Genomic DNA, 27,637 nt, shown 5'->3' with positions numbered 1-27,637 from the left:
AGACCAACATGGCAGGCCCGAGGCGACACCCGGATGACTGGGCTCCCCAGCCCTTCTCCAATAAACCACAGAAGACCCAGCCACGCATATTCTCTTCCTTTCTCTGGACCTGTCTCCTCCTGCTCACAGGTAAGTCCCCGTTATGGCCACTACCGCTTGCTAGTGGTCTCCCTCCGGGGCCGGTGACATTGTTTGCTGGGGTTCTTATTGGTAAAATCAGGAGACTCCTCTCCTTGTGGTAATTCTGCTGCGGCTTCCACCTAATTCCTGTACGTGTCTGTGTGTGAGCGTGTTCGCAGTCACTCTCCATGAGCAGGTGTCATTCTACCCCCGTCTCAAGGAGCTCTGGGCTCAGACGACGTTCCTCTCACTCTGATGTTCTCCTGCTAAGAAATGCCGAGGGATGCATTTGTTCCCTGTATAATGTGGATAAAATCCACAGGTAGGGGAAAATTCTGATGACAAGCCACCCCCTTTCTTAGGGACACAGAACTGCTGGAGCTTCTTTCTACACCCTGCCACGTTTATCATATATCCCGAACTGCAGGTTTCCCTGGGGATCTGGAGATGGTCTGGCCCTGGGCTAGGTGGCTTCTCTCTGAATGTCCTTTTTTCCCCACATCCTACCTCCCCATCAAGGCCCAAGTCCTGCTAGTTTCTAGGAAACGTCTCTCAGCAGCATGGCCAGTGGGCAGAGCTGACTCAGTACCCCAGGGAGGGTTTCAGGCAGCAGGGATAGTGACATCTACTGTCCCTCTGGGAATCCTGTTTTCTCCAAGACCTTGGAGGATAGCACTGTAGCTTAGGGACCTGAGAGCAGTGGGAGTGGGAGGGGTGGGCAGTGAGGGGAGTTCTAGAAGAACTCTGAGATGCATGTATGGGGTGGGGCCTAGACTCCAGGGCTGGGTTCCAGTCTGATCTCTTCATTTTCCATCTCATCTTTGCTCACCATGAAAACATTACAAGCATCATGGCTCTTTATATCCACACCCAACTCAATTCTTGGGGTGCTTCCTGGCTGTGTTAGATAAACCTGAAGTTTGCCTGTCGAATGTCACCCAAGCCTCAGATGACCAACAAGTAACCTCAAGGCAAAGAAGCATCTCCCTCTGTCTAGCTCCACTGATTGGGGATGACCTCAAACTTCACTGTTTGGGTCTAACAGAGAGTTTCTTTGATGCTTTTGTGTCTCCAAGTAGTGGTTTCAGGAACTTAGGAGGCAGTAGGATGAAAAGTCCTTCCACTTCAGTATGTCAAGGAGCAAGAATGTCCCATCTCTTTTTGGGGAGCAAGAATTCCTGACGCCTTCAAGGTCCTTCTAGCTGGACTAAGAATCAAATTGACATGAGACATATTAACAAGAAAAAATCAAATTTAATAGCATATATCTGGGGAATCCACACAGACACGGAAATTCCAAAGACCATCAGGCAAAATGAGGTAGCTGTGTCATCCCAAACTAAGGAGAAGGGGGCAGGGGTCTGGGACTTCAGAGGGAAGGAGTGTAGTTCACAGGGCAATGCGGAGAAGAGCAGATGTTTTGTAATTAGATGTTTGCCCTGCCATGTAATGTGACACTCAGATAAAATTCATCTCTGCTAGTAACCCTTATTCTGGGAAAGACCCCCGATTCAGATTCTTCTGTGTGGTTAAGGGAGGGGCAAATGTTTCTCTTGAGCCCACAGGGTCTTGATTGCCTGCAGCTCAGAATAATCTTCATGTCAAAGTGGCCCACCTTGGAGCAGTCTGTCCTCTGCCCCTGCAAGTATCAGAAACACTTGAAATTAATTCTTTGCTCCATTATTTCCTAGCTGTGTGAGCCTCTGTTTCTTAAATGTAGAATGTGATTAGTAAGATGTATCTTGCAAGGTTCTCTTATAGATTAAAAATGATATCTGTAAGCAAGCTCTTGGCACATAGTTGGTGGAAGCTGATTGTTATAATAATCACTAAGTGCATTATTTGGAAACTATTAAAGGTGGGGAAGGCAAATTCAGTTATCACAATCGTTGAACACCCTTTTATCATTTGCCAAATGGCAGAGTTCAAAATAAGAGGGCTGATACCTGGGACTCCTGTCACTATCCCGGGAGTCACGTAGCGTTGTTCGCTGCAACAGTAACAGGATTTGACCCATAGGAACCACACCCTGCTCCCCTTGCTGACAGTCTGTGCACCTTTGCTCATCTTTGATGTTAGGAGAGATGGGTGCAGTCATATGTGCCCAGCCAAGACTCAGGACCTTCTGGGCTCCTAGGATGGAGGGTGGTCAGCGCTCTCAGCCTCCACATTCTGGGGCATCACGTACACGGAATCTGGGCTCTGCAGCTGACCACCCCGTCATCTCAACAAGCAGCTAAAACTCTAGAAATTTTAGCTCCTCATCTGTAAACCGGGGCTAATTTTCAGATAATTTTGAGGATTGAATGAGGTAATTTCTACAAAGTGCTAATATGTCATTGTAATCATAAACAATATCTTCTAGATGGGAAGAGCTCTCCTTCAGGTAACTTCAAACCAACATTGCACCAACCCAGTTTCTGCTTTCTGACTGCCCCCAGAATCCACCTGAACTGACCTAGCCTAGCTTATCCATGGTCTCTAGCCCTGCGTCCTCCTAGCTGCCTCTCTACAAGGTCCAAGTGCTTGTCTGATATGGATAGAGAATCACCCCCTGGTCCCTGGCCCTACACCAGTCTGCAGCAATCTAGGTGTCTCTTCTATGTGTCTGAATAACTCTGTACCCTCTGAGCCTTCAGAGAGCACTTCAGCCTCTTTCCAGCCCTCCAGGCTGTACTTTGGTTTTTCCTCTCTCTTTAACATTTTTTACTTAGTTTTCCACCCAGATTCCTGGAGTAATCTGGGTCCTGAACCCATCTGATTTGATCTGGAATTTTCAGAGGACTCTCCAGAGCCTCAGAAGCCCTTGAATCTGGGAATCCAGGCTGGGGTCACCCAGCAGACACTCACAGGGCCCCTGCAAGGAAATGAACTGCCTTGGACAGATGCTGGGTCTGTGGAAGCCATGGTAACAATGTTTATCAGAGATCTTGGTCTTGGGGCGCCTGGGTGGCACAGCGGTTGGGCGTCTGCCTTCGGCTCAGGGCGTGATCCCGGCGTGATGGGATCGAGCCCCACATCAGGCTCTTCTGCTGTGAGCCTGCTTCTTCCTCTCCCACTCCCCCTGCTTGTGTTCCCTCTCTCGCTGGCTGTCTCTATCTCTGTCGAATAAATAAATAAAATCTTTAAAAAAAAAAGAGAGAGATCTTGGTCTTTCCCGAGATGAAGAAATCGGGAGCAGTATCCATGCTACTATATTCCAACTATTCCCAACCCCAAACCTTGTTCCTAAGGACAGACCAGATTTCCCTGGCCAAGGCAAAGCCAGTCTGAGATCCCCTGGACAATGAGGGAAAGGAAGAGTGAGATAGAGATGAGAAATGCTCCTTTTGTTGCCGACATTTTATTATGAAAATTCTTGAACACAGAGAAAACTTGAAAGAATTTTGCACTAACACTCATGTGCTTCCCACCCTGGTTCTACCATTACTTTCACTTCACTAGCCTTCTCACACACCTGTCCATCAATCCACCCTGATAGCCATCCATCAACTCAACTCATTTCTTAAAAGATGCTCCTTTTTTACTTCTTTTGTTCTTTATGATTTATAGCAACCTCTTCTTATTCCATGTCTATCATATCCCTAAAGGAGGATAGCATAGGTTTGAACACTTCTGTCTTATAGATGAGTAAACTGATCCTCAGAGAAATTCAAAAATTCACCCCAAGTCACCAGGCTAATTTCCTCATTGGGACAGAAACCTAGAAAGTCTGTTTTACTGATTATTGTAGATGTGATTGTGCGATAGCGTGTTTTGTAAGTGAGGAAATGAATGAATGATTCTGCTGGGCAACAAGCCTAGAGGAAGGAGGGCAGGAATTTCATTTCATTTCTCAAAATCTGACATTTTTTTCCAAGTATGTTTTTATTGAATGAATGAAGGCTGACTTGAGGAGTCCAGCTGTTCCTCCAAGTCCTTCCTTTGTCTCTGCAGGGCCAGGAGCCTTTGGAAAGGACTCAACCCCAACAGTGGTGCCCGGGATTCTAGGGGGCTCGGTGACTTTCCCCCTGAACATTTCAGTAGACACAGAGTTTGAGCACGTCGCCTGGAATGGTCCCCAAGGTGCTCTTGCTTTAGCAACTGCAGAAAGAAAGATTTTCGTTACGGCCAAAAGCTACCAGGACCGACTAACCATCAGCTTAAACAGTTACTCCTTGTCTCTCAGCAACCTGACTTTGGAAGATGCAGGATCCTACAAAGCCCAGATAAACTGGAAGACTTCTAAATTCACCACTGACAAGGAATTTACGTTGCATGTCTATGGTGAGTTCCAGAGAGCTTCCGTGGATTTTTATCATGTATTTATTTGTTTGTTTGTTTATTTATTTATTTATTTGTTTGTTAAGATTTTATGTATTTATTTGGGGGGGGCGGGCAAAGAGAGAGAGAGAATCTGAAGCAGACTCCACGTGGGGCTCAATCTTACGACCCTGAGACCATGACCTGAGCCGAAATCAAAAGCCGGATGCTCAACTGACTAAGTCAGGCACCCCGATCTTTTATTTTTTTTAAGATTGATTGATTGATTGATTGATTTGAGAAAGAGAGAGAGAGAGCACAAGCAAGGGAGAGGGACAGAGGGAGAGGGATAAGCAGACTCCTTGCTGATCACGGAGCTGGACATGGGGCTCAATCCCAGGAATCTGAGATCATGACCTGAGGCAAAGGCAGAGGCTTAACTGACTGAGCCACCTAGGTACCCCTGAGCTTTTATTTTTAAAAACCGATTTTTTTCTCCCTAGGTGTTCCTCTGTCTAGGACAAATAGGACTACCATGTTGGTCCTTTTCACCCAGTTCCATAAATACAGATGTCAGAGTGAAAACACAGCCAAAATACGTTTAAGAGCCACTTGTATTCTCTTTTCTGCAACTCTGTTAATATCCTTCACCCACCTGTACTAGCTCGCACAGCAAAATACCACAGACTGGGTGGTTTAAACCACGGAAACTTATTTTCACAGCTCTGGAGGGTGGAAGTCCATGATCAAGGTGTCAGCAGGTTGGGTTTCTTCCAAGACCTTGCTATTAGGCTTGCAGATAGCCGCCTTTTTGATATATCCTCATATGGTCGTCCCTCTGTTTGTGTCATCTGGGTCTTAAATCTCTTCTTCTTATAAGGACACCAGTCATTTTGGATTAGGGACCATTCTAATGACCTCATTTTAATTTAATGACCTCTATCTCCAAATACAGTCCTATATCCAAATAAAATCATGTTCTGAGGTACTGGGAATTACGGCTTCAAAATACGAACTTTGGGAAGAAACAATTCAGCCTACGGCACCATCTTCCTACCAGGTAGTTTGACCTCGTTGAGTGCTCTGCATATGTTAAAGAAATGGAATTCTGCGCAGCGAATAGAAATAGAACGAATGAACTCAGTATGTACCGACATACAACAATTTCCAAGATACATTGTCAACTTTTTTTAAATTCCAGCATAGTTAACATACAGTATTGTATTAGTTTCAGGTGTACAATATGGTGATTCAACACTTCCATACATCACCTGGTGTCCGTCATGATAAGTGTACTTTTAATTCCCTTCTCTTAGTTCACCCATCCCCCACCCCCCCTCTGGCAACAATCAGTGTGTTCTCTGTAGTTAAGAATCTGTTTTTTGAGGGCGCCTGGGTGGCTCAGTCGTTAAGCATCTGCCTTCGGCTCAGGGCGTGATCCCGGGTCCCTGGGATCGAGCCCCACCTCAGGGTCCTCCACTGGGAGCCTGCTTCTTTCTCTCCCACTCCCCCTGCTTGTGTTCCCTCTCTCACTGGCTGTCTCTCTCTGTCAAATAAATAAAATAAAATAAAATAAAATAAAAAAGAATCTGTTTTTTGGTTTCTCTTTTTTTTTCTTTGTTCATTTTGTTTCTTAAACTCCACATATGAGTGAAATCATATGGTTTTTGTCTTTCTCTGACTGACTTAATTTCACTTGGCAAAATACTCTCTAGAACCTTCCATGTTGTTACAAATGACAAGATTTCATTCATTCTTATGGCTGACTAATATTCATATATATATATATACACATACACATATATGTATATTCATATATGTATACATTCAATATACATGTATGTATATTCATATATATATGTATATATATATATATATATACACACACACCATATCTTCTTTATCCGTTCATCTATCAATAGACACAGGCTGCTTCTGTAATTTGGCTGTTGTAAAAATGCTGTTATAAACACAAGGGTGCGTGTATCTTTTCAAATCAGTGTTTTCATATTTTTTGAGTAAATACCCAGTAGTGGAATTACTGGGTCATATGTTAGTTCTATATTTAACTTTTTGAGGAACCTCCATACTGTTTTCTGCAGTGGCTGCACCAGTTTGCATTCCCATCAACCGTGCACGAGGGTTCCTTTGTCTCCGCATCCTTGCTAACACTTGTTGTTTCTTGTGTTTTTTATTTTAGCCGTTCTGGCAGGTATGAGATGATATCTTGTTGTGGTTTTGATTTGCATTTTCCTGATGATCAGTGATGTTGAGCATCTTTTCATGTGTCTGTTGGCCATCTGCATGTCTTCTTTAGAATGCTGTTCGTGTCTTCTGCCCATTTTTAATTGGATTATTTATTTTTGGGGTGTTGAGTTGTATAAGTTCTTTATATATTTTGGATACTAACTCTTTATCAAATATGTCATTTACAATACCTTCTCCCATTCAGTAGGTTGTCTTTTAGTTGTGTTGATTGTTTCTTCTGATGTGCAGAAGCTTTTTATTCTGATGTAGTCCCAATAGTTTATTTTTGCTTTTATCGCCCTTGCCTCGGGAGACATATCTATAAAAATGTTGCTATGGCCAGGTTAGAGAAATTACTGCCTGTGCTGTCTTCTAGGATTTTTATGGTTTCAAGTCTCACATTTAGATCCTCAGTCCATTTTGAGTTTATCTTTGTATATGGTGCAAGAAAGTGGTTCAGTTTCTTTCTTTTGCATGTAGCTTTCCAGTTTTCTTACCACCATTTGTTGATTGTCTTTTTCCCATTGCATATCCATACCTCCTTCGTCAAAGATTAATCGACCATATAACCATGGGTTTATTTTTGGGCTCTCTATTCTGTTCCATTTATCTACGTGTCCAGTTTTGTGCCAAACTACACTGCTTTGATTACTTCAGCTTTGTAGTATATCTTGAAATCTGGTATCAGGATAACTCCAGTTTTTTTCTTCTTTTTCAAGATCGCTTTGGCTATTCAGGTTTTGTGTGGTTCCCTACAAATTTTAGGATTGTTTGTTCTAGTTCTGTGAAAAATGCTGTTGGTATTTTGATAGGGATTGCATTAAATCTGCAGACTGCTTTGGGTTACATGGACATTTTAATAATGTTTGTTCTTCCAATCCATGAGCATGGACTATCTTTCCATTGATTTAGGTCATCTTCGATTTCTTTCATCAGTGTTTTACAGTTTTCAGAGTACAGGTCTTTCACCTCCTTGGTTAAGTTTATTGCTGACTATTTTATTATTTTTAGTGCAATTGGCTTTGTTTTTGTTTTTGTTTTTTTTTACTATGTTCTGTTAGTCACCATACAGTACATCATTAGTTTTTGATGTAGTGTTCCATGATTCGTTGTTTGTGTAATTTTTGGTGCAATTGTAAATGAGATTGTTTTTCTTAATTTCTCTTTCTGCTTCTTCATTATTAGTGTATAGAAATGCAAGGGAGGGGCGCCTGGGTGGCACAGCGGTTAGGCGTCTGCCTTCGGCTCAGGGCGTGATCCCGGCGTTATGGGATCGAGCCCACATCAGGCTCCTCTGCTGGGAGCCTGCTTCTTCCTCTCCCACTCCCCCTGCTTGTGTTCCCTCTCTCGCTGGCTGTCTCTATCTCTGTCAAATAAATAAATAAAATCTTTAAAAAAAAGAAAGAAATGCAATGGATTTCTATATATTGATTTTGAATCCTGCAAATTTACTGAATTCATGTATCAGTTATACGAGTTTTTTGGTAGAATCTTTAGGGTTTTCTATACATAGTATCAGTTTTCTATACATAGTATCATGCCATCTGCAAACAGTGAAAGTTTTACTTCTTTGCTACCAATTTGGATGCCTTTTATCTCTTTTTGTTGCCTGATTGCTATGGCTAGGACACCCAGGACTATGTTGAATAAAAGTGGTGAGAGTGGACATCCTTGTCTTGTTCCTGACCGTAGGTGGGAAGCTCTCAGTTTTTCAGCACTAGGTAAAATGTTAAGTGTGGGTTTTTTATATATGGCCTTTACTATGTTGAGTTATGGTCCCTCTAAACCTACTTTGTTGAGGATTTTTATAATGAATGGATGCTGTAGTTTGTCAAACGCTTTTTCTGTATCTATTGAAATGATCAAATGGTTTTTATCCTTTCTCTTGGTGATGTAATGTACCATGTTGATTGATTTATGAATATTGTATCACCCTTGCATCCCAGGAATAAATCCCAACTGATCATGGTGAATGATTTTTTAAATGTACTTTTGGGCTCAGTTTGCTAATATTTTGTTGAGGATTTTTGCATCTATGTTCATCAGAAATATTAGCCTATAGTTTTCTTTTTTTGTCGTGTCTTTATCTGGTTTTAGAATCAGAGTAATGCTGGCCTCATAGAATGAATTTGCAAGCTTTCTTTCATCTTCTATTTTTTGGAATAGTTTGAGAATAATGGGCATTAACTCTTCTTTAAATGTTCGGTAGAAATCATCCGTGAAGCTGTCTGGTCCCAGACTTTTATTTTTTTTTATTTTTTAAAGATTTTATTTATTTATTTGACAGAGAGAGAGACAGCCAGCGAGAGAGGGAACACAGGCAGGGGGAGTGGGAGAGGAAGAAGCAGGCTCCCAGCAGAGGAGCCTGATGTGGGGCTCGATCCCAGGACCCCGGGACCACGCCCTGAGCCCAAGGCAGACGCCTAACCGCTGTGCCACCCAGGCGCCCCCCGGACTTTTATTTTTGAGGAGTTTTTTGATTATTGATTCTATTTCATTGCTGGTAGTCAGTCTGTTCAAATTTTCTATTTCTTCATGATTTAGTTTGAGAGGTTATATGTTTCTAGGAATTTATCCATTTCTTCTAGATTGTCCAATTTGTTGGCATATAATTTTTCATAATATTCTCTTATAATCCTTTGTATTTCTGTGGTGTGAGTTGTTATTTCTCCTCTTTCATTTCTGATTTTGTTTGAGTGTTCTCTCTCTCTCTCTTTCTATCCCCTTCCACCTCCCCCCCTCTCCAGACGGGCTAAAGATTTATCAATGTCGTTGATCTTTTCTTTTTTAAAAAAAGTATTTATTTATTTATTTATTTATTTATTTATTTATTTATTTGAGAGAGAGAGAGCACAAGCAGGGGGAGCAACAGAGGAAGAGGGAGAAGCAAGCCCTCTGCTGAGCAGGGAGCCTGACACGGGGCTCAATCCCAGGACCCCGGGATCATGACCAGGGCCCAAGGCAGACACTTAACTGACTAAGCCCGCAGTTGATTGTTGATCTTTTCAAAGAACCCTGTTGATCTTTTCAAAGAACCAGTCCCTGGTTTCATTGTTCTGTTCTATTTTTTTTTTAGCTTCTGTTTCATTTATTTCTGCTCTAATATCGATTATTTCCTTCCTTCTACTGGTTTGGGGTTCTGTTTGTCTTTTTCTAGCTCCTTTAGGTGTAAAGTTAGGTTGTTCATTTGAGATTTTTTTTGCTTCTTGAAGTAAGCCTCTATTGCTATAAATTTCTTCCTTAGAACAGCTTTTGCTGCATCCCAAAGATTTTGGACTGTTGTGTTTTTATTTTCATCTGTCTCCATGTATTTTTTTGTTTCCTCTTTGACTTCTTGGTTGACCCATTCATTGTTTAGTAGCATGTTATTTAACCTCCACGTATTTGTGTTCTTCCCAAATTTTTGCTTGTGATTGATTTCTAGTTTCATAGTGTTGCTGTCAGAAAAGATGCATGATATGACTTTGATCTTTTTGAACTTGTTGAGACTTGTTTAGTGGCCTAGTATGTGACCTACTCTGAAGAATGTTCCACGTGCACTTGAAAAGAATATGCATTCTGCTCTTTTGGGATAGAATGTTCTGAATGTATCTGTTCGATTCATCTGGTCCAATGTGTCATTCAAAGCCATTTGTTTTCTTGTCGCTTTTCTGCTTGGATGATCTATCTATTGATGTAAGTGGGGTGTTAAGTCCCCTGCTATTGTATTACTCTCAATTACTTCTTTTACTTTTGTTATCATCTGTTTTATGTATTTGGGTACTCCCCTGTTGGGTGCATAAATATTTACAATCATTATAACTTCTCGTTGGATTGTACCCTTTATGATTATATAGTGTCCTTCTTTGTCTCTTGTTACAGTCTTTGTTTTAGAGTCTATTTTGTCCAATACAAGTATCGCGTCCCCAGTTTTCTTTTCATTTCCACTAGCATAATAAATGCTTTTCCATCCCTTCACTTTCAATCTGCATGTATCTTTAGGTCTGAAATGAGGCTCTTTTAGGCAGCATATAGACAGGTCTTGCTTTTTTATCCATTCTGTTACCCTATGTCTTTTGACTGGAGCTTTCGGTCCATTTACATTCAAAATAATTGTTGATAAGTATGTACTTATTGCCATTTTGTTACTTGTTTATGGTTACTTTTGCAGTTCTTCTCTGTTTCTTTCTTTTTTCTTTTTTTTTTTTTAAAGATTTTATTTATTTATTAGACAGAGATAGAGACAGCCAGCAAGAGAGGGAACACAAGCAGGGGGAGTGGGAGAGGAAGAAGCAGGCTCATAGCAGAGGAGCCTGACGTGGGGCTCGATCCCATAACGCCGGGATCACGCCCTGAGCCGAAGGCAGACGCTTAACCGCTGTGCCACCCAGGTGCCCCCTTCTCTGTTTCTTTCTTTTCTTGCTCTCTTCTATCATGGTTTGCTGGCTTTCTTTAGTGGTAAACTTAGATTATTTTCCATTATTTTTTGCATGTCTATTACGTGTTTTTGATTTGTGCTTACTATTATTAGGTTTGTATATAACATCTTCTCCACAGAGCAGCAGCAGTCTATATTAAGTTGATGGTCACTTAAATTTGAACCCATTTTTTTACTCCTCTCCCTCCCATAGTTTAGGTATATGGTGTCATACTTTATATCCTTTTATTTTGTGAATCTTTCGACTGATTTCTATAGATAAACTTATTTTTACTGCTTTTGTGCTTCCTACTTTTCTAGCTCCTACTTACGATCTTTCCTTTCCACTTAAAGAGTCCCCTTTAACATTTCTTTTAGGGCTGGTTTAGTAGTCATGAATTCCTTTCACTTTTGTCTGGGAAACTCTTTGTCTCTCCATCTATTCTAAATGATAGCCTTGCTGGATAGAATACTCTTGCTTGCAGGTTTTTTCTTTTCAGCACTTTGAATATATCATGATACTCCCTTCTGGCCTGCAAAGTTTCTGCTGAAAAATTAGCTCATAGCATCATGGGATCTCCCTTCTATGTAACTGTTTTCTCTTGCTGCTTTTAAAATTCTCTCTTCATCACTACTTTTTGCCATTTTAATTACTATGTTTTTTGGTGTGAACCTCCTTGGGTTGACTTCTGCGGGCTCTCTGTGCCTCCTGGATCTGGATTTCTGTCTCCTTCCTCAGATTCAGTAAGTAAGTTTTCAACTATTATTCTTCAAATGAATTTTCTTTTCTTTTTTTTTTTTTTTAAAGATTTTATTTATTTATTCGACAGAGATAGAGACAGCCAGCGAGAGAGGGAACACAAGCAGGGGGAGTGGGAGAGGAAGAAGCAGGCTCATAGCAGAGGAGCCTGATGTGGGGCTCGATCCCATAACGCCGAGATCACGCCCTGAGCCGAAGGCAGTCACTTAACCGCTGTGCCACCCAGGCGCCCCCTTCAAATGAATTTTCTTCTCCCTTTTCTCTCTCTTCTCCTTCTGGGATTCCTATAATATGAATGTTATTACACTTGATGGTGTCGCTGAATTCCCTAAGTCTATTTTCAATTTTTATTATTTTTTTCCTCTCGCCCATTCAGCTTGATTGCTTTCCATTACTTTGTCCTCCAGGTCGTTGATTCATTCTCCTGCTTCCTCTAGTCTACTTTTTATTTCATCTGTGTATTTTTTTTAAAGATTTATTTATTTATTTGAGAGAGAGAGATCATGAGTGGGAGGGGCAGAGGGAGTAGAAAAGAGAATCTCAAGCAGACTCCATGCTGAGCCTGGAGCCCAAAGTGAGGCTCGATCTCACGACCCTAAGGTTACAACCTGAGCTGAAACCAAGAGTCAGATGCTTAACCAACTGTGCCACCCAGATGCCCCTCTATCTGAGTCTTTTTAATTTCAGTTTTTGAGTTCTTCTTCTCTGCTCGGTTCTTTTTGATGTTTTCTATCTCTTTTTTAAAGTTTCACTGAGGTCCTCCACTCTTCTCAAGTCCATTGACCATTACTTTAAATTCTCCATCAGGCATATGACTTATCTCAGTTTCTTTTATCTCTGTTGCCATGAGTCTGTCCTGTTCTTTCATCGGGGACATATTCCCCTATCTCTTCATTTTGTCTAATTCTTTGTGTCTGCTTATATGTAGTGGGAAAGTCAGTTGTGTCTCCTGCTCTTGAAAGTAGTGGCCTTAGGAAGAAGAGGTCCTGGAATGCCCTGAAGTGAAACGTCTCCTGTTCACCAGAACTTGGAGCTTTAGGGGTGTTTCCTATGTATGTTGTGTGTGCCCTGCTGGTGTGGCTGAGCCACTTTTGCCCTCATTCCAGTCATCTACAATGACCGTCCTTGCTTGTTGTGGGCAGGATTTGGTCCTTGTGTTGTTAGTGGGCCAGTCTAGGGCTGCCTCGGCTTGAGCTGAGTCAGACCAGGCATTTGTCAGAGATGCAGTAGCACTGAAACACAGGGTGCTTTCCTTGTTTTGTTCCCTGAGAGGCTTTCCTTGGTGAGCAGGGCCTGCACTCAGACCAGATGTCTGCCTCTAGCCCATTGCTAGGGCCACAGTTGGACTTTTTTTTGGGGGGGGGGGGCTAATCTTCCCTTCTCCTTGGGACAAGAGTCACTTTTGAGTGGTGCTGGCCCCTGCTGGCACTGCTTGCACACTGCCAGGTTTGTGGCACCACTTTGGATGGGCTCTGGCTGGGAGCACATTGGAGGGGGCAAGACCACAGGAGAACTCAGGGGCAGCTGGGCAGTGTTATCAAGGTTTGCCCCAGTGGGCTGAAGGAGGGGACCTGTAGTAAATGGGACCCAGGCAAGTTGAGTTGGAGGGGGCAAATCTGCAGGAGCAGGGGTTGGGTGGAGGGCAGGGTGTCTGGTGTTAGCGAGGTTTGTGCAGGTCTGCTGTGGGAGGGGACCTGGAATGGAGGCATGGCTGGAAGGGGCATGTCTACAGGAGAATGCAGGGGTTGGGTGTGCTGTTGGCAAGTTAGGTATCGAGTGTTGGCATGGCACTGGTTCCCACAGGTGTCCCTGTGGCTAGCTGGGGGGTGGGGCAGGGGAGGGAAATGATGTCCTCCAGCTCCTTTGTTCCTGGAGAAGTCTCCCAATGGTCTCTGCCCCTCCAGCACATGCTCTGAGATAAGTAAACAAATATCCCTCCCATATGTTCCAGATGTTTTTCAAACTGCTGCAGCTATGCTGTATATGTGGAGCTGTTTGTTGTGCTGCCTCTTTAAGGGCAGGGATTCAGTTTCCTTTCCTCCTCCCAGAGCCCAGCCAGCTGATTTTTAAAGTTCCAGGTGTTAAGCCTCGCTGACTGTAAGAACTCATGAAATTAGGCCCCTCTGGTTTTCAAAACCAAATGTTATGGGTATTCATCTTCCCTGTGTGAGTCTGTTTCTGTCCTTCCTCTGCATCCACACCATCCCTCCCTCCCATGGACAGTCCTGTGGGTCCATTTAGTTCCCAACTGCATCTCTGCCTTTCCTACCCTCTTGATGCGACCTCTTCTATATATTTAGCTGTGGCGCATTTGGTCTGCCAGCCTTCAGGTCATTTTCTGGGTTATTTACATTGATGTGGGTGTTACCTCGTTGTATCCATAGGACAAGTGAGCTCAGGGTCTTTCTACTCTGCCATCTTCCCCAGAAATTCAATATATTATTAAATTTTTAAAGGGTTCTGGACAGTATATACATATATAGTATACTATCATATATGTATCGATACCTAGAATATTTCTAGAAAGATAACAAGAAATTCATAACAGTAATTCCTGGGGAGAGCAAATAAGTAGCTGGGGACAAGAAAGCTTGCTTTTTAAATTATTTACACTTTTTTGTATCTTTTCAATTTTAGGTATTACCAATTCCCCCAAAAAAGCAAACTTAAACATGCATACACACACACACACACACACACACACACACACACTGTGGATAGAGGAAATAGAACAAAAGGGAAAGAAAGGACCAGGAAGAAGGTCTGGAAGCACAATGGTCATACATTCAGAACAAAAGGCAAAAGCAACTCAAATTCTAGAGGCAGAGCTCCCTGCTCCACAGTGTTTGGGACTGACTAATTTATCCATTTATTCACCAGACATTCAAGAGAGACTTTTGTGGGCCAGTCAGGTGTTAGATATTCAGGCACAGGCATTGGCCTTGTCCTCAAGTAGTTCATTTACTGATGGGGAGAGAGAGGAGTAATCAGACTAGTGTCATGTTGAGTCATGGAGATAACACCTATACAGGATTTATGGAAGTGTGGAAGAGAGGCACTCAGTCTGGGCTGTGGTGGGAAACTAAGAGAAGACTTCCCCTGGAACGGGTATTCTGGCTTTTTTCTTCTGTCCCTAGGTCTTCTATCATCACCACCTTCTTCTCTCAGCCCTTTCCTGCTGCAGAAGGGATCTGAGTAATCTCCTCATTGCTGTTGTCCCTACAGAGCAGGTGCCAAAGCCTCAAGTCATCATGAAGTCTGTGAACATGTCTGATAATGGCTCCTGTAACATTACCTTGATTTGCTTTGTGGAGAGGGCAGGGACAAGTGCTCTGTACAGCTGGACCCCAAAGGACGCCCATGCTTCTGAATCCCATGAGGGCTCCACTTTCATCATCCACTGGAGGCTGTGTGACCCAGACCTGCCATACACCTGCACAGCCAGGAACCCCATCAGCCAGAACACCTCCAGCCCCGTCTATGCCCGGCAATTCTGTACAGGTGCAGGCTCCCCTTAGGCCCTCCAGGGGATCCCAGAAACAGTCTGAGCAGCCGTGGAGTCTAAACTGCCAGGGTTCTGGCAGGACACAGATAGAGTGGGGAAGAACACAGGCTTGAAGAACTCTTGTTGTCTACCCTCTGGGGCCTGAGAGAGACTGGCAGGGCACTTGGGAACTCCCAGGGAACTGTGAAACTCTAGGGTAGAGTGAGGGAAGGGAAGAGGGTATGGATGAAGAGATCTAGTTTGTTCTTTGTTTGGGTGGAGGTATCCCCTGAGGTCTCCTCAGAAGGGCAGGGAGGGCAAGAGAGGCCTGAGTATGAAAAAGGCAGAGCCAGGTGTATATCTGACCACAACAAGTGCTCAACAGGGTTGCCCAATCAGAGCAAGGGAAAAGGGGTGCGGGCAGGAGAGCCTATGGGGCTTCAATCTCCTTCAGGCAGGCTGAGAGTTAAGGGAAGAAAACCAATGACTAAAGCCACAATGTCTTATCTCTGACTGCAGCTCCAGGAGCCTCCAGAGGAGAGTCAATGGGGGAGATAGTGGTGGGGATCTTGGGGGAGTCGGTCACCCTGCCTCTAACACTCTCGGCCAGTCACTCCGGAGAGAACGTCGTCTGGATGTTTAACACATCTATTATCAGCAAAGAGCAAAAAGAAGCAGCAACAGCTGATCCATTCATTAAGTTCAAGGATCCCAACAAGAACTCGAGCCGAGACTACTCCCTGATCATTGCCCAGCTAAAGATGGAGAATGCTGGCCACTACTATGCCTATGTGTGCTCAAAGGCCTCCAGAGTCATCAGCACAAAACTTGTCACCCTGCTTGTCTACGGTGAGTTTCTGAGCAGAGCGCTCATGATTAGATTCCTTCCCTGAGATGTTTCTCCTCTTTGCTGCTTTCCTTGCCTCCCTCCTCTCTTGAGCCTCTCCACCTACCACAATGCCTCGGATCACTAGGACAGCTATTGAGTTCAGACCAGTCAACTCACAGGAGGAAAAATTTCCAACCAGCAGCTAGGCAAACTCCACCTGCCAAGGTCCCCCTTCTGCTGGGCTTCGAGTTAGGGTCTCCGCCACCCAACCTTCAGTACTTGCCCCTGTCCTCTGCATTGCTTGTCAGGGGGTCTCAGAACTCTTCAACCTGCATTTTTGTAGAACATTTTCATTTTGAATAAGGGCACAGCTGGCTGGAGTGGACTCAGAGAAGACTGAGGAGAAAGGCTTTAGTGTCTAAAGAGCCTATGATCCCCACGAGGGACGGCTGCTTGGCTTTCCCGAGTGTGAGGGACAGAACTTGCAGTCTTTCTCCTCAGGCTTGGGCCTCACCGGAGCTTGGCTTGACAGTTGGGTTTATGTTTGCCAGCTGCTTCGCTTGTGCCATCCAGACATAGTCATCACATCCCCTGCCTGGGTTTCGTGGTGTCTAAGTATCTGTGAAGAATCACCAGGCATGGTCCTGCTAAAATATGCTGGAAGTCAGCTAGTCCACATCTGTAGCATACCGTGACTCAGCTATTAGAAAGAGGCAAGAAGATTAAGTAAACATAATAATAAATTGGGAATAACTGGCACCAATGTGATATTTCTTTTGAAGTCGCTAACATTTATTGAGCACTAACTCCATGTCGGCGCTGCACTCACCCCTTTACACTTTATCTCCTGAGTTAAAAACTGAGATGATGGAACCTCACCCTGTAAGACTTCAAGAGTCTTCAAAGCACATGGAACATTGTACTTACCTGTGCTGATGGGTTTGCTGGTTCTTCCCACGGTACCGTATAGAATGATGTGATATCTTTCTTTTTCCAGTTTTCATTAGCTCCTTTATTTAACGTCTGAGCATCAAAGAGCCAAAGAGGTGAAGTGACATGTCTGAGATTTCATGGCTACCAAGAGAAAGGCCAGGTATACTCCAAAATGCCTGTGACTTCTGGAGGCATTTCTCAGCCCTAATGCAGTTCCAACCCCCAACTTCATGAGTGTATTCTGAATGAGCGAAGACATGGTGACTGCCCAGCAGGCAGGCCTGACTCTGCATTAGGACTGTCTTTCTCCTCACACAGGGAGATTGAAGAAGCCAAAAATTACCTGGCATCCTGGGCTTGCTGAGGACGGCATCTGCAGGTTCAGCCTGACATGCTCAGTGGAGGACAGTGGACACAACGTGACGTATAGATGGACCCCCCTACCGAAAGGAACCGTGGAGTCCCAAGGGGGACCTCACCTCAATGTTTCTTGGACAAGTGGTGAAAATCATCCCAATTTCACATGCATCGCCAGCAACCCTGTCAGCAACAGCTCCCAGCACTTTCTTTCTGGCAACATCTGTCCAGGTTATCCTTTATGTCTGCTCAGACCTCAGGGCCTTGGATGCCTGGATTCAAGTGTTTGCATTTTGAATGGTTCTTTAAGCAGTGCAGTGAGGGAGTGTGGGCAAGAGTACTTCAGAGCAGCACATTCCAATAGAAATATAATGGGAACCACACATGTGAGTTACACTTTCTAATAGCCACATTAGGTAAAGCAAAAAGAAACAAGCAAAACTAACTTTAATAATATGTTTTATTTAACCCACTAAATCCAAAATATCACCATTTTGGATTGTATTCAATACAACTATCCTTGAGATAATTTACACTTCATGTTGTACTAAGTTGTTGGAAACCCAGTATGTATTTTACACTAACAGCACATCTCAATTCAGATGCCAAATTTCCAATGGAAGTACTTGATCTGTATTCAGAGTTCATAAAAGTTACAGTTAAAAAAAATAGATTTACATATCCAAGTTGTTCCAAACCTACTTATCAATTTTCCAATAAGAAACTGAATCACCATATTTCTATTTCAATTTTTTTAAATTAAATTAAATAAGCAGTTTAATTCTTCTGTCATACTGGCCACATTCCAAGGGCTCATACCATGGCTTTTGGCTACCATACTTGGGCAGCACAGTGTCAGAAGTTAGTGGAGATGAGTTGATAGAAATTGATGGGTGAAGGAATGTAGACCACAAAGGAACACAGACTGTGAGTGGAAGCTAGAAAGTGGTCTTACCGGAGCCTAGTGGTTCTTACTAGATGCCAGGCACTATTCTAGGTCCTTGTGCATTTTAACACAATCAACTTCACAATAATCCTACGCAGCAAACACTCTTACTACTCTCCAAAACATAAAGACACTGAGACTCAGAAAAGATAAGGCACTTGTCCAAGGTCACAGAGCAAAAGCATGATTGGGACCTTGAGTTCTGTGCTCTGTTCTGCTTTAGAAGGAAGTAGAAAAAAGGAAAGTTTACCTAGGATGTGACGATGCCAGGTCAGGCTGACAGATGGATTTAGAGCCCTATTAAGTGGAAATCTTAACTCTGTCTTGAGCCTAGAACTGCCCTTACACCATTTACAGAGAGGAGCAGTGTAGTGTGATGGATAAGGGTGTCTTAGGATCAGGCAGCCTACATTCAAATCCTGTTTAGGTATTTAAAGCTCTGTGGCACTGGGCAAGGCATACATCTCTCTACATAGGGACGGTGTCCGCCTTAAGTACTGCTATAGCTTCAGCCCAGAGCAATGCCTGCTCAAGAAATAGGTGTAGCATGAATGAATGAATGAAAAGGAATATTTTCTGCAATAGCATGAAATTTTAAGAGGCAGGTAGGATGGCCATTATGCTTTGTCCATTGTTTGTTCCAATCTCCTTGTCATTATTTATATTAATATCGTTCATTCCTCTTCAAAGGGCCTGAGAGAAACACAGAGCTTTACACTGTGCTCCTCGTGACGGTTTTCATCCCCTGCATTGCGGTCTTCATCTGGTGCATTTGGAAGCGAAAAAGACTGTGTGGGTTTCTGAGATTATTGGCACCTGCCAACACTAGACCATATCCCTGCGACCTTTGGAGGCTCGTCTACCCTCTCATGATCCCCTCCTACTCCTTCTCTCCCAAAACTTCATTTCTTCTCAGAGTGACGGTGGGGAGGGCTATTAGTTGGGACTCTAAATTTAGTTACAGATCATTGAAACCTGGCTCAAACTACCTTTAAAAGGGGGGGGGGACGGTGCAGGAGGTATGATTTATTATTCTGGGACTCACATAATCTGTGGGGAAGACAGGGAAGGCACTGGCCTTACGGACAAATGTCACCAGAGACTCAAAAATCACCAGAGCCTTCCATCTCTCACCCTTACTTTTCGCTTTGAGCTGAGGGACAGGGGTGGGGGTGGGGTGTGCCACAACACAGCAATTGGTAGCTCCAAACTTACACCTATTAAGAGGTATGCCACCAGGAGGAGAAAAAAGAAGTTTCCCTCCAACTCCAACTCAAAAGATCTCTGATTGGCACAGCCTTGGGTCATGTGACCATTGCTAGGACCAATCAATCATTGTGGCCGACGGGATTAACTATTATGATTGGCAGCTCCCTTGGAATTTCATATTGCAGGGGAAATGGACTAGTTCCCAGAAAGAGCATATTGGGTTAGAACACATAGGATCCCTGGAACAATTCCTGCAAGATGGCAAACCAATCTGACGAGTGGCTACCACAGAGGGGGCAGAGGGATGGCAGGAGGATCCAGGGCACTCTCCTTAGTTGAAGATGACCTTAGGACGCTGGTCACCCTCTCCCATGGGCTCCTACTCACATCAGGGTTCACCTCCTCCCTAGTGCCTTTGTCTTGTCTTTGTCCCTGGAAATCTATCCCCAACTCCTTTGACACTCAGAATCAGACACCTCCCTCCTCGCAGACCTGTTGATAAACCTTCTCTACCTCGGTTTGTCAGGTTCAGTCCCAGCCTCCAGCTCCAGCCACGCTGACATGCCGGCAGATGCACCAGGTAAGATCATCAGTGACACGGGCTGTGGGGTCCCCGGGCCAGATGGAAACTCCTATGTATTCAGTGTGGTCTGCCAATCCGCAACATGCATCCCCCGGGAGCTTGCCAGAAATGCAAATTGGGGCACCACCCCAGATACCGAACTCTAGCCTGCGTCTTAAGGTGAATCATAAGTCTGTTAAAGTTTGAGAAGTAATGTGGTTTGGAGAAGGAAGGTGGTTTGGGAACAGAAACCACAACCAGGATGGACTCTGGAAAGATGGTACCAGAGCTAGAAAAGGCAACCTATTCTCTGGGGTCTCCAAGGTTCCTCCGGCATTATCATCACTTAAATGTGGTGTCCAATGAGGATGACGTTATTTTCCTCATTCCGAGAATGGAGGAACAAAGGCCAGATAGAATGGTAAAAATCTGTGGTAGGAGCAAAACGAAAACCTAATTAAAATGCAAACCCATGAGACTGTCTGGGACAACTGTTACCCAAGGTCATCACTGTGTCAGTGGTTTTCCGATTTTTGAAAAAGCTAAGGAATGCTTCCTTCAAACAAAATACCGTGCAACACCCCAATTGCACAAAGTGTGCAAAAGTGGAACTGTCCTGATGGGTGTTGGAGTGGTGAGCTGAGATGCCTGCATCTTACCACCCCCTTCCCATTGCTCAGTATCCTCAATTACCACCCTGAACTCGAAGCTCTGGGGTTCTAAAGAATCCCCAAACTCCACCCGCTGAGACAAACCCTGCTTTAAAAAATCCCACGTAACCTCTCATGGAGGAGATCCCCCAAAGAGATGGAACAGGAGGTGTTGGGTGGGACGCTGGTGGCTCGAGTCACCCAACAGTGCAGGCTTTTCTGATGGGAAAGTGTAACCAAGAGAAAGGGAACGAGAAGTGGGAATGAGGCTAAGTGTGAAGCTTCCTACTAGCTCCGTCCTCACAGCCTGGGGCAGACCCTGGTCTCGCCCAGCCTGTGCCCTTGTTCCTTGGTGCTCCGGGCACAGGAGGAGGAGTAAGGAAGTGTTGGGGACACCACTGTCACCTCTGGTCTTCCTCCCTCCCCAGCACCTTTCCTCAGCTCCCAAGGTCTGCTTCTTTAACCTCCCCACATCTCTCCAAAGTCTCCTCTTCTCTAGATCTGTCACTACCGAGGTTCGCTGTGTCACAAATTTTTTGTTTATTGAATAGGATTTTTTTAACTGAAAAGTCATAGATCCACATGGTATACAATTAAATCTTCTTCCAAATCCCAATCTCCTGGTCCCTCCCCCCAGAGGCCTTCATCGTTAAGATGCATTTCTAAATCCTTTCGGGGTCTTTAATGCATTTATGGTCATTAAATATATTTGTGCATGTGTGTGTTTGTGTGTGTGTGTGTGTGTATGTGTGTAGGTGTCTTTCTTTTAATTACACATATGGGAACAATCTATAGCATTTTCCTGAACCTTGCTTTTTTAATTTAAGAGAATATTCTAGTAATATTAGCATATGTAAGACTGACTCCCATTCGTTCCATCCTAGAGATGTGCCTTAATTTATTTAACCAGTCCTCATTAATAGACAATCCCATGCCTTGTTAATTCTTCCCTAAATAGTATAATAATTTCCTAACTGGACACTCCTTCTCCAGAGTTCCTCTTTTCTATCCCTTCTGCTCATCATTTTGCAAAGCTCAACTCTGACTGCTCTAAAACCATCAATGGCTCCTCATGGCCTTTGTCTGTTACTCAAAAAGCAATAAAACCTAGGGGCCAAGTATATGTTCTGAGACCAGAGAGTCCTGTGTTCAAATCTTGATTATGCTCATTAGCGAATCTTGGGCAATTCAATCTCTATGCATCAGTTTCCTTACCTTGCAAAATAAATGCGCCCACTTCTTAGAGTTGCTGTGAGTACTGAGTGGGTCAGTGCCAACAGTGTGCACTCAGTAGGTGGTAATTACTGTTACATTCTCATTCCATATTTAGCCAGACCACCTTTACCTACTTTTTTCCTAAGCAAAGCCCATAGGGAGTAGTTTTGAGTATTAGTTAAGAACATCAGGGTGGGGGGCGGGGAGAACATCAGAGACAAGGTTTCCAGCTTTCAAATCCTGACCCTACCACTTACTCAGGCAAATATTTAACCCTTATGTGCTACAGTTTCCTCATCTGCAAAAGATAAATATAGTTTTGTTTTATGGGGTTTCATGCAGATTGCATAAGTTTATTAATGAAAAGTGTTTAGAATGGTGTCTGATACATACTAGGCACTTGGTAAATGTGAGCCATTTTTTTTTAAGATTTTATTTATTTATTTGACAGAGAGAGACGGCGAGAGAGGGAACACAAGCAGGGGGAGTGGGAGAGGGAGAAGCAGGCTCCCAGTGGAGGAGCCCGATGTGGGGCTCGATCCCGGAACGCCAGGATCACGCCCTGAGTCGAAGGTAGATGCTTAACGGCTGAGCCACCCAAGTGCCCCTAAGGGTGAGCCATTATTATTCTGCACTCAGACCAAATGGGCTGTTTGATGTGCCCCCAAAGGCAGCTAGACATGCACCTGGTTCGCCAACCAATTGTTCAATACAGGCACCCATTCTGATGAAGCTACACCCAGTCCATTGCACCTGTTAAATATTTTGAATACCATCTTTTTCTAAAAAAGAATATTTCACACCTGCCCTTAATCATGCTGCTTCTTTAACGAAGAATAGACTGTCACTCGTCAAAACCCTGCTCCTCTGTCGAGGCCCACCTCGATCCTACCACCTCCATGAGTTCTTCTCTGCTTCCTAACCAGAGACTATGTCCTCACATTTTCCTTCCATTTTTCATGTCACCCTTGCCAGAGCTGGGCTTGCATTCGTTGATTTCTGTATGGATCTGACCCCCCCGCTAGACAATGTCTTCCTTCAAGAGCAGATCTAATGACCTTTGTGTTTTCCCAGAGTACACATCATGGCAGTTAGGGTGGCTTAGCCAACAGAGCCAGGTCAGCTCACCGAGTGTTGCTAAGTCCATCCCGTGTCACACTCCATGAATGTTTACCGAGTGGAAATGAGTGAATGTTTGAAAGGAAGGGAGAAAGGAGAGTGGAATACAGTCCCCTGTGGGGAGACAGGAGAACAACCTCTCCTCCAGTTCTTTAGGCCTCACCTGGAGTAGAAATCAGAGCAGGTTGGATCCTTGCACAAAACAAGAAAGAGGTGGGGGCTGGCACACATTTTACCACCTGCACAATGTGTTCAAAACTCACTGCTGGACACACACTGTACAATATGTTCTCCCAAGGGTGTCAGAAGCTGGACACTTTCCCTAAGACTGCCAAGCAACAGCATAGGCCCACCTCCAACAGCACCTCTGACAGCAGTGAAACAACGGAGAAGGACCAGGAGAGGACTGACATACCCAAGGCTGGAAGATACCAGGAGAATGACTTGCTCTCTCAGGAGGGCACTGGATCTGACTCAGCATCTGAGGGGCAAGCAGAGTATGAACTCATCACCCCAGAAAGCATGGTGGCTGCATCTGCAGACCACACAGTGTATACGCAAGTATTCTTCAACTTGCAGGTGAGCTCTTTTGATCAGTACACCTTCCTTCCTCCACCACTTCTAGAACCATCCAATATCCTGGATAACTGGTCCTTCCAAACCAGGGGCCAGGACCAGCAGCACATGGACAGATAATTGTGGTTCTATCCATGTTTACCGAACCCCGGGGTTCCTTGGAGTGAAGGAGCTCATCCTCAGCTCCCAATCTTGGGCCATTGATAAGGGAGGTGTGAGCAACCAGAAGCACCCTAAGGCAGCCATCACCTTGTGTGTGAAGCCTAAACCTGGTGGGGTGTCCCCTCTCCTTCAGGGCTAAATATGAAGCTCTCATCTGGTGATTATGGATAGTCTGATGTTGGTCTGTTACAGGGAAAGACCCCAGTTCCTGAGCAGAAGGAGAGTTCAGCCACAATCTACAGCAGACTACAGACACCTCAGAAGGTGAAAACAGTCTTCTCTGTTTCTCGAGGCTCCTACAGCAAGGACCTATTGTGCAGACCGTTTTAACTGCAAGTCCTAGATCCCCATGGTGAAGGAGCTTCGGTTCTCTCCACTGTACATCCACCTGACACACTCCATGGTCAACAGAGATGCTTAAACAAGTATTTCTGATTCACATCTGTTTGGCCAAAGGCTAAACATTTCTAATTGATTTAATAATTTTTTTTAAGATTTTATTTATTCATTCGACAGAGAGACAGCCAGTGAGAGAGGGAACACAAGCAGGGGGAGTGGGAGAGGAAGAAGCAGGCTCCCAGGAGCCTAATATGGGGCTCGATCCCAGAACGCCAGGATCACGCCCTGAGCCGAAGGCAGACGCCTAACGACTGAGCCACCCAGGCGCCCCTGATTTAATAATGTTTTATACCGATGATTCTTAACACTGACCAAAATGAGAAACTGTAAAAACAAATACTGTATGATCTATGTATATTTCTAAGTCTTAACCCTAATCTTAATCCATCAACATGGCAATTTCCCAAAACAATTGGAAATTAACCAATAGTCCAATGTCAAGATTTTTTGGAAAATGTGTTATTAACTACAACACATTGGTTTTATTGTGATGTTAAAAGATCCCTTAATGGTAGAATTTACCATTAAATAATAATAATAAGTAACTTTCACATCAAATTTATAAAACATTGACAAACATATTCTCATGTGATCCTTAAGACACTTCTACAAATATGTTGTCATCCACATTTTCTAACAAAAGAAGCTGAGATTCGCAGAAGCTAATTTTGCCTAAGGTCACACCGACAGTAGTTGGACTTTCAGTACTAAAAACCAGAAAGAGGGGTGTGTGGGTGGCTCACTTGGTTAAACTTCAGCCTTCAGCTCAGGTCATGATCCCAGGGTCCTGGGGTCAAGCCCGGCATCATGCCTGCTCAGCAGGGAGCCTGCTTCTCCCTCTCCCCCTGCCTCTCCTCCTGCTTGTGCTCTCTCTCTCTGTCAAATAAATAAAATCTTTAAAAAATATAAAAATACAAGGCACCTGGGTGGCTCAGTTGGTTAAGCGTCTGCCTTCTGCTCAGGTCATGATCTCAGGGTCCTGGGATTGAGCCCCAAGTCGGGATCCCTCCTCAGTGGGGATTCTGCTTCTCCCTCCCCCTCTCCCTCTGCCCCTCCTGACCCAGCTCGTGCTCTCTCTCTCAAATAAATAAAATCTTTAAAATATATATATAATATATATATGCATATAAAATAAAAACTACAAAGAGTTTTAAAATAATCCTGAATAATCTTAACCAATTAACCTTGACCTGAATCTAGCTGCCTGCTCTGCTTTCACTTCCCTGAAAACATCGGGTTCATATACACTTTTGTTTTCAAATCTCCCCCTGAATTCCCTCCCTGTTTTTACTCCTTGTTTTAACATGCTCAAAAAAACTCTTTTAAAGATTTATTTGCTTATTTTAGGGGAGAGGGATGGCAGAGGGAGAGAGAGAATCTCAAGCAGACTCCCCGCTGAACACGGGGCCAGACACAGGGCTCCATCTCACCACCCTGAGATCATGACCTGAGCCAAAATCAAGAGTCAGATGCTTAACCGACTGAGCCACCCAGGCGCCCCCAAACAAGATTTTAAAAAAGAAAAACTCTCAAAGTTTTTCAGTTATGCTGCTTCTCTGTGATTGACGAATCAATCAATAGATATTTATTGAACCTCTTTTGTTTGCCCAGAACTAGGCTGAATGCTATGGGGATTGAGATACGTTTAAGGCACTATCCTTAACCTTGAAGACCTGTTATCTTACTGGCTTTCTGTGGAGGAGGCGTGGAGCCGATTGAATCACCTAGAAGGGAAATGAAAACATTCTACATACTACCCGTTAGGTGTGCAGTTCCTAAGAGTTTCCCAGACATTGAAAGTGGGAGATATCACTGCACTGAGGTAGACAGGAAAGGCTTCATGAAAAAGATAATTTGGATTGGACTTTAAAAGATGGATAGAATCTGCTCAGTTAAACGTTGGTGCAGCTATTCAGCTCCGTTCAACCATCATCTACCTCGTGTCCTTTCTTGTGGAACGATGCCTAGGCTGAGCCAGTAAGGTGCTTCACCTGAGGCCTTGAGACCTCCTCTGCACTTTTCACTATTTTCCCAAAGCTGCTTTCTACTCTGACCTGGCCCTTTGTGTTTAGGCCAATACTGGTCAATCTTAAAGTCTTGGACATTAGTCCCTACTCTGAGTTTCAGAACGGCCTTGAGTCACGACCTGTCTGGTCAGTCGTGCATGGCTCCCACACCACCCCAGGGACTCCAGATCCCTGCAAACACCCTCACTCACAGTCTAAGTGGAAATGAATGCATTTCCTCAGCCGAGGTCTTGACGGGATTTATCCCTTGTCTTCAGAATTTTCAGGACCATGAGTCCTGATTCTGGTTCCCCTAAGGCTGTCATTGCCCACTTGGTCAGGAAATTCTCAAGCTTACGTTAGCCATTATTTTCTGCACATGTCTCTGCATGATATCTCAAAGGCTTATGCTATTCCTGAGCCATTACTGACACGCTGCCTCCCCTCCTCTCTACATCAGCTCGCATCTCACTTGCCCCTCAGGGCCTTCCCTAAACAAGGAGTCCTCAGAACTCTGGAAACATGAAGGCCAAAGAGTCTGGACCATTACTTCGATGCATAACCTCCACCACCTGGAATATCTCTCTATAGATGCTTGTCTTGCTTCTCCAGCCAGGGCAGAGACTGAGCTCGTTAGACAGTAGCTTCTTGAGAGCAAGGCCTTCTATTGCCATTTTTGTATCCCCTCAACCTGCTGCCCCGAACTGCCCTCTATCTCCCTTACAGAGAGCCTAGCCAGCTTCCCATTAGGAGGTTCTGATCAGCCTGATGGATTGTTCCATCACTAGGCCAGCCCATATGACCTGACTCCTACAGCATGGACCAGTCTTAGCCTGGCCTGACCTTCCTCTCTCACCAGCACAGGGCCGAAGAAACCAGGGCCTCCCAGGCTTTCTTAACCATATTCTTGTGTGTCTTTGGCCCACAGGTGGTGCTGCCACCACAACAGAATGATCCTGACTCTCCCGATATCCCTACCTATGAAAATTTCACCTGAAAAGAGAACAGCTGCTGCTTCTTTCCCCGCGGCTGGAGGGCCAGGAGCTCTTCCAGACAGAAGAACTTCAGAATTGTCTTCACGGTCTCCAAGATGCCTGGATTTGACCCACCCCTTGCCTTCCACCCCTGTGACTTCCCAAGCCCATTAATAGATCAGACACAGGCTCCTTCTTGGAGTCGCGGCCTTCAAGAAGTCCCTGCTCCGTCCGTCTCCTTGTGTGCTCATATAGTTTCCCCTCGCAGCTCAGATGCACCACCTCAGAGCTCTGCCAAGACTGGCCCAGTATTGCCGAAAGGACCCTGGACCGTCACGACATCTTCTAAACAGCTGCTAAAATGAATCCAATGGATATCCTCACTTGCGGACACAAAGATCTATGTAAAATCATGTCCACTATAATATCTTTTTAAATAAAAGGACAGAAA

At 44.3% G+C, this 27,637-nt stretch overlaps 1 protein-coding gene across 1 annotated transcript; it reads left to right on the top strand.

Annotated features, from left to right (window-relative positions):
• Positions 1-27,637, top strand: LY9 (lymphocyte antigen 9). The gene is made up of 10 exons (XM_026487267.4): positions 1-129; positions 4,057-4,386; positions 14,991-15,266; positions 15,769-16,098; positions 17,330-17,599; positions 19,005-19,106; positions 20,050-20,103; positions 23,368-23,648; positions 24,000-24,071; positions 27,141-27,637. Exons 1-10 carry the CDS (start codon positions 9-11, stop codon positions 27,207-27,209), a joined length of 1,905 nt encoding a protein of 634 aa, XP_026343052.2. The 5' UTR covers positions 1-8; the 3' UTR covers positions 27,210-27,637.

Source organism: Ursus arctos, unplaced genomic scaffold, assembly GCF_023065955.2.
Source record: "Ursus arctos isolate Adak ecotype North America unplaced genomic scaffold, UrsArc2.0 scaffold_2, whole genome shotgun sequence".
Classification (NCBI taxonomy): Eukaryota; Metazoa; Chordata; class Mammalia; order Carnivora; family Ursidae; genus Ursus; species Ursus arctos.
The sequence above is the reverse complement of the archived record's forward strand: the minus strand, read 5'-3'. Positions and strand labels throughout refer to the sequence as shown.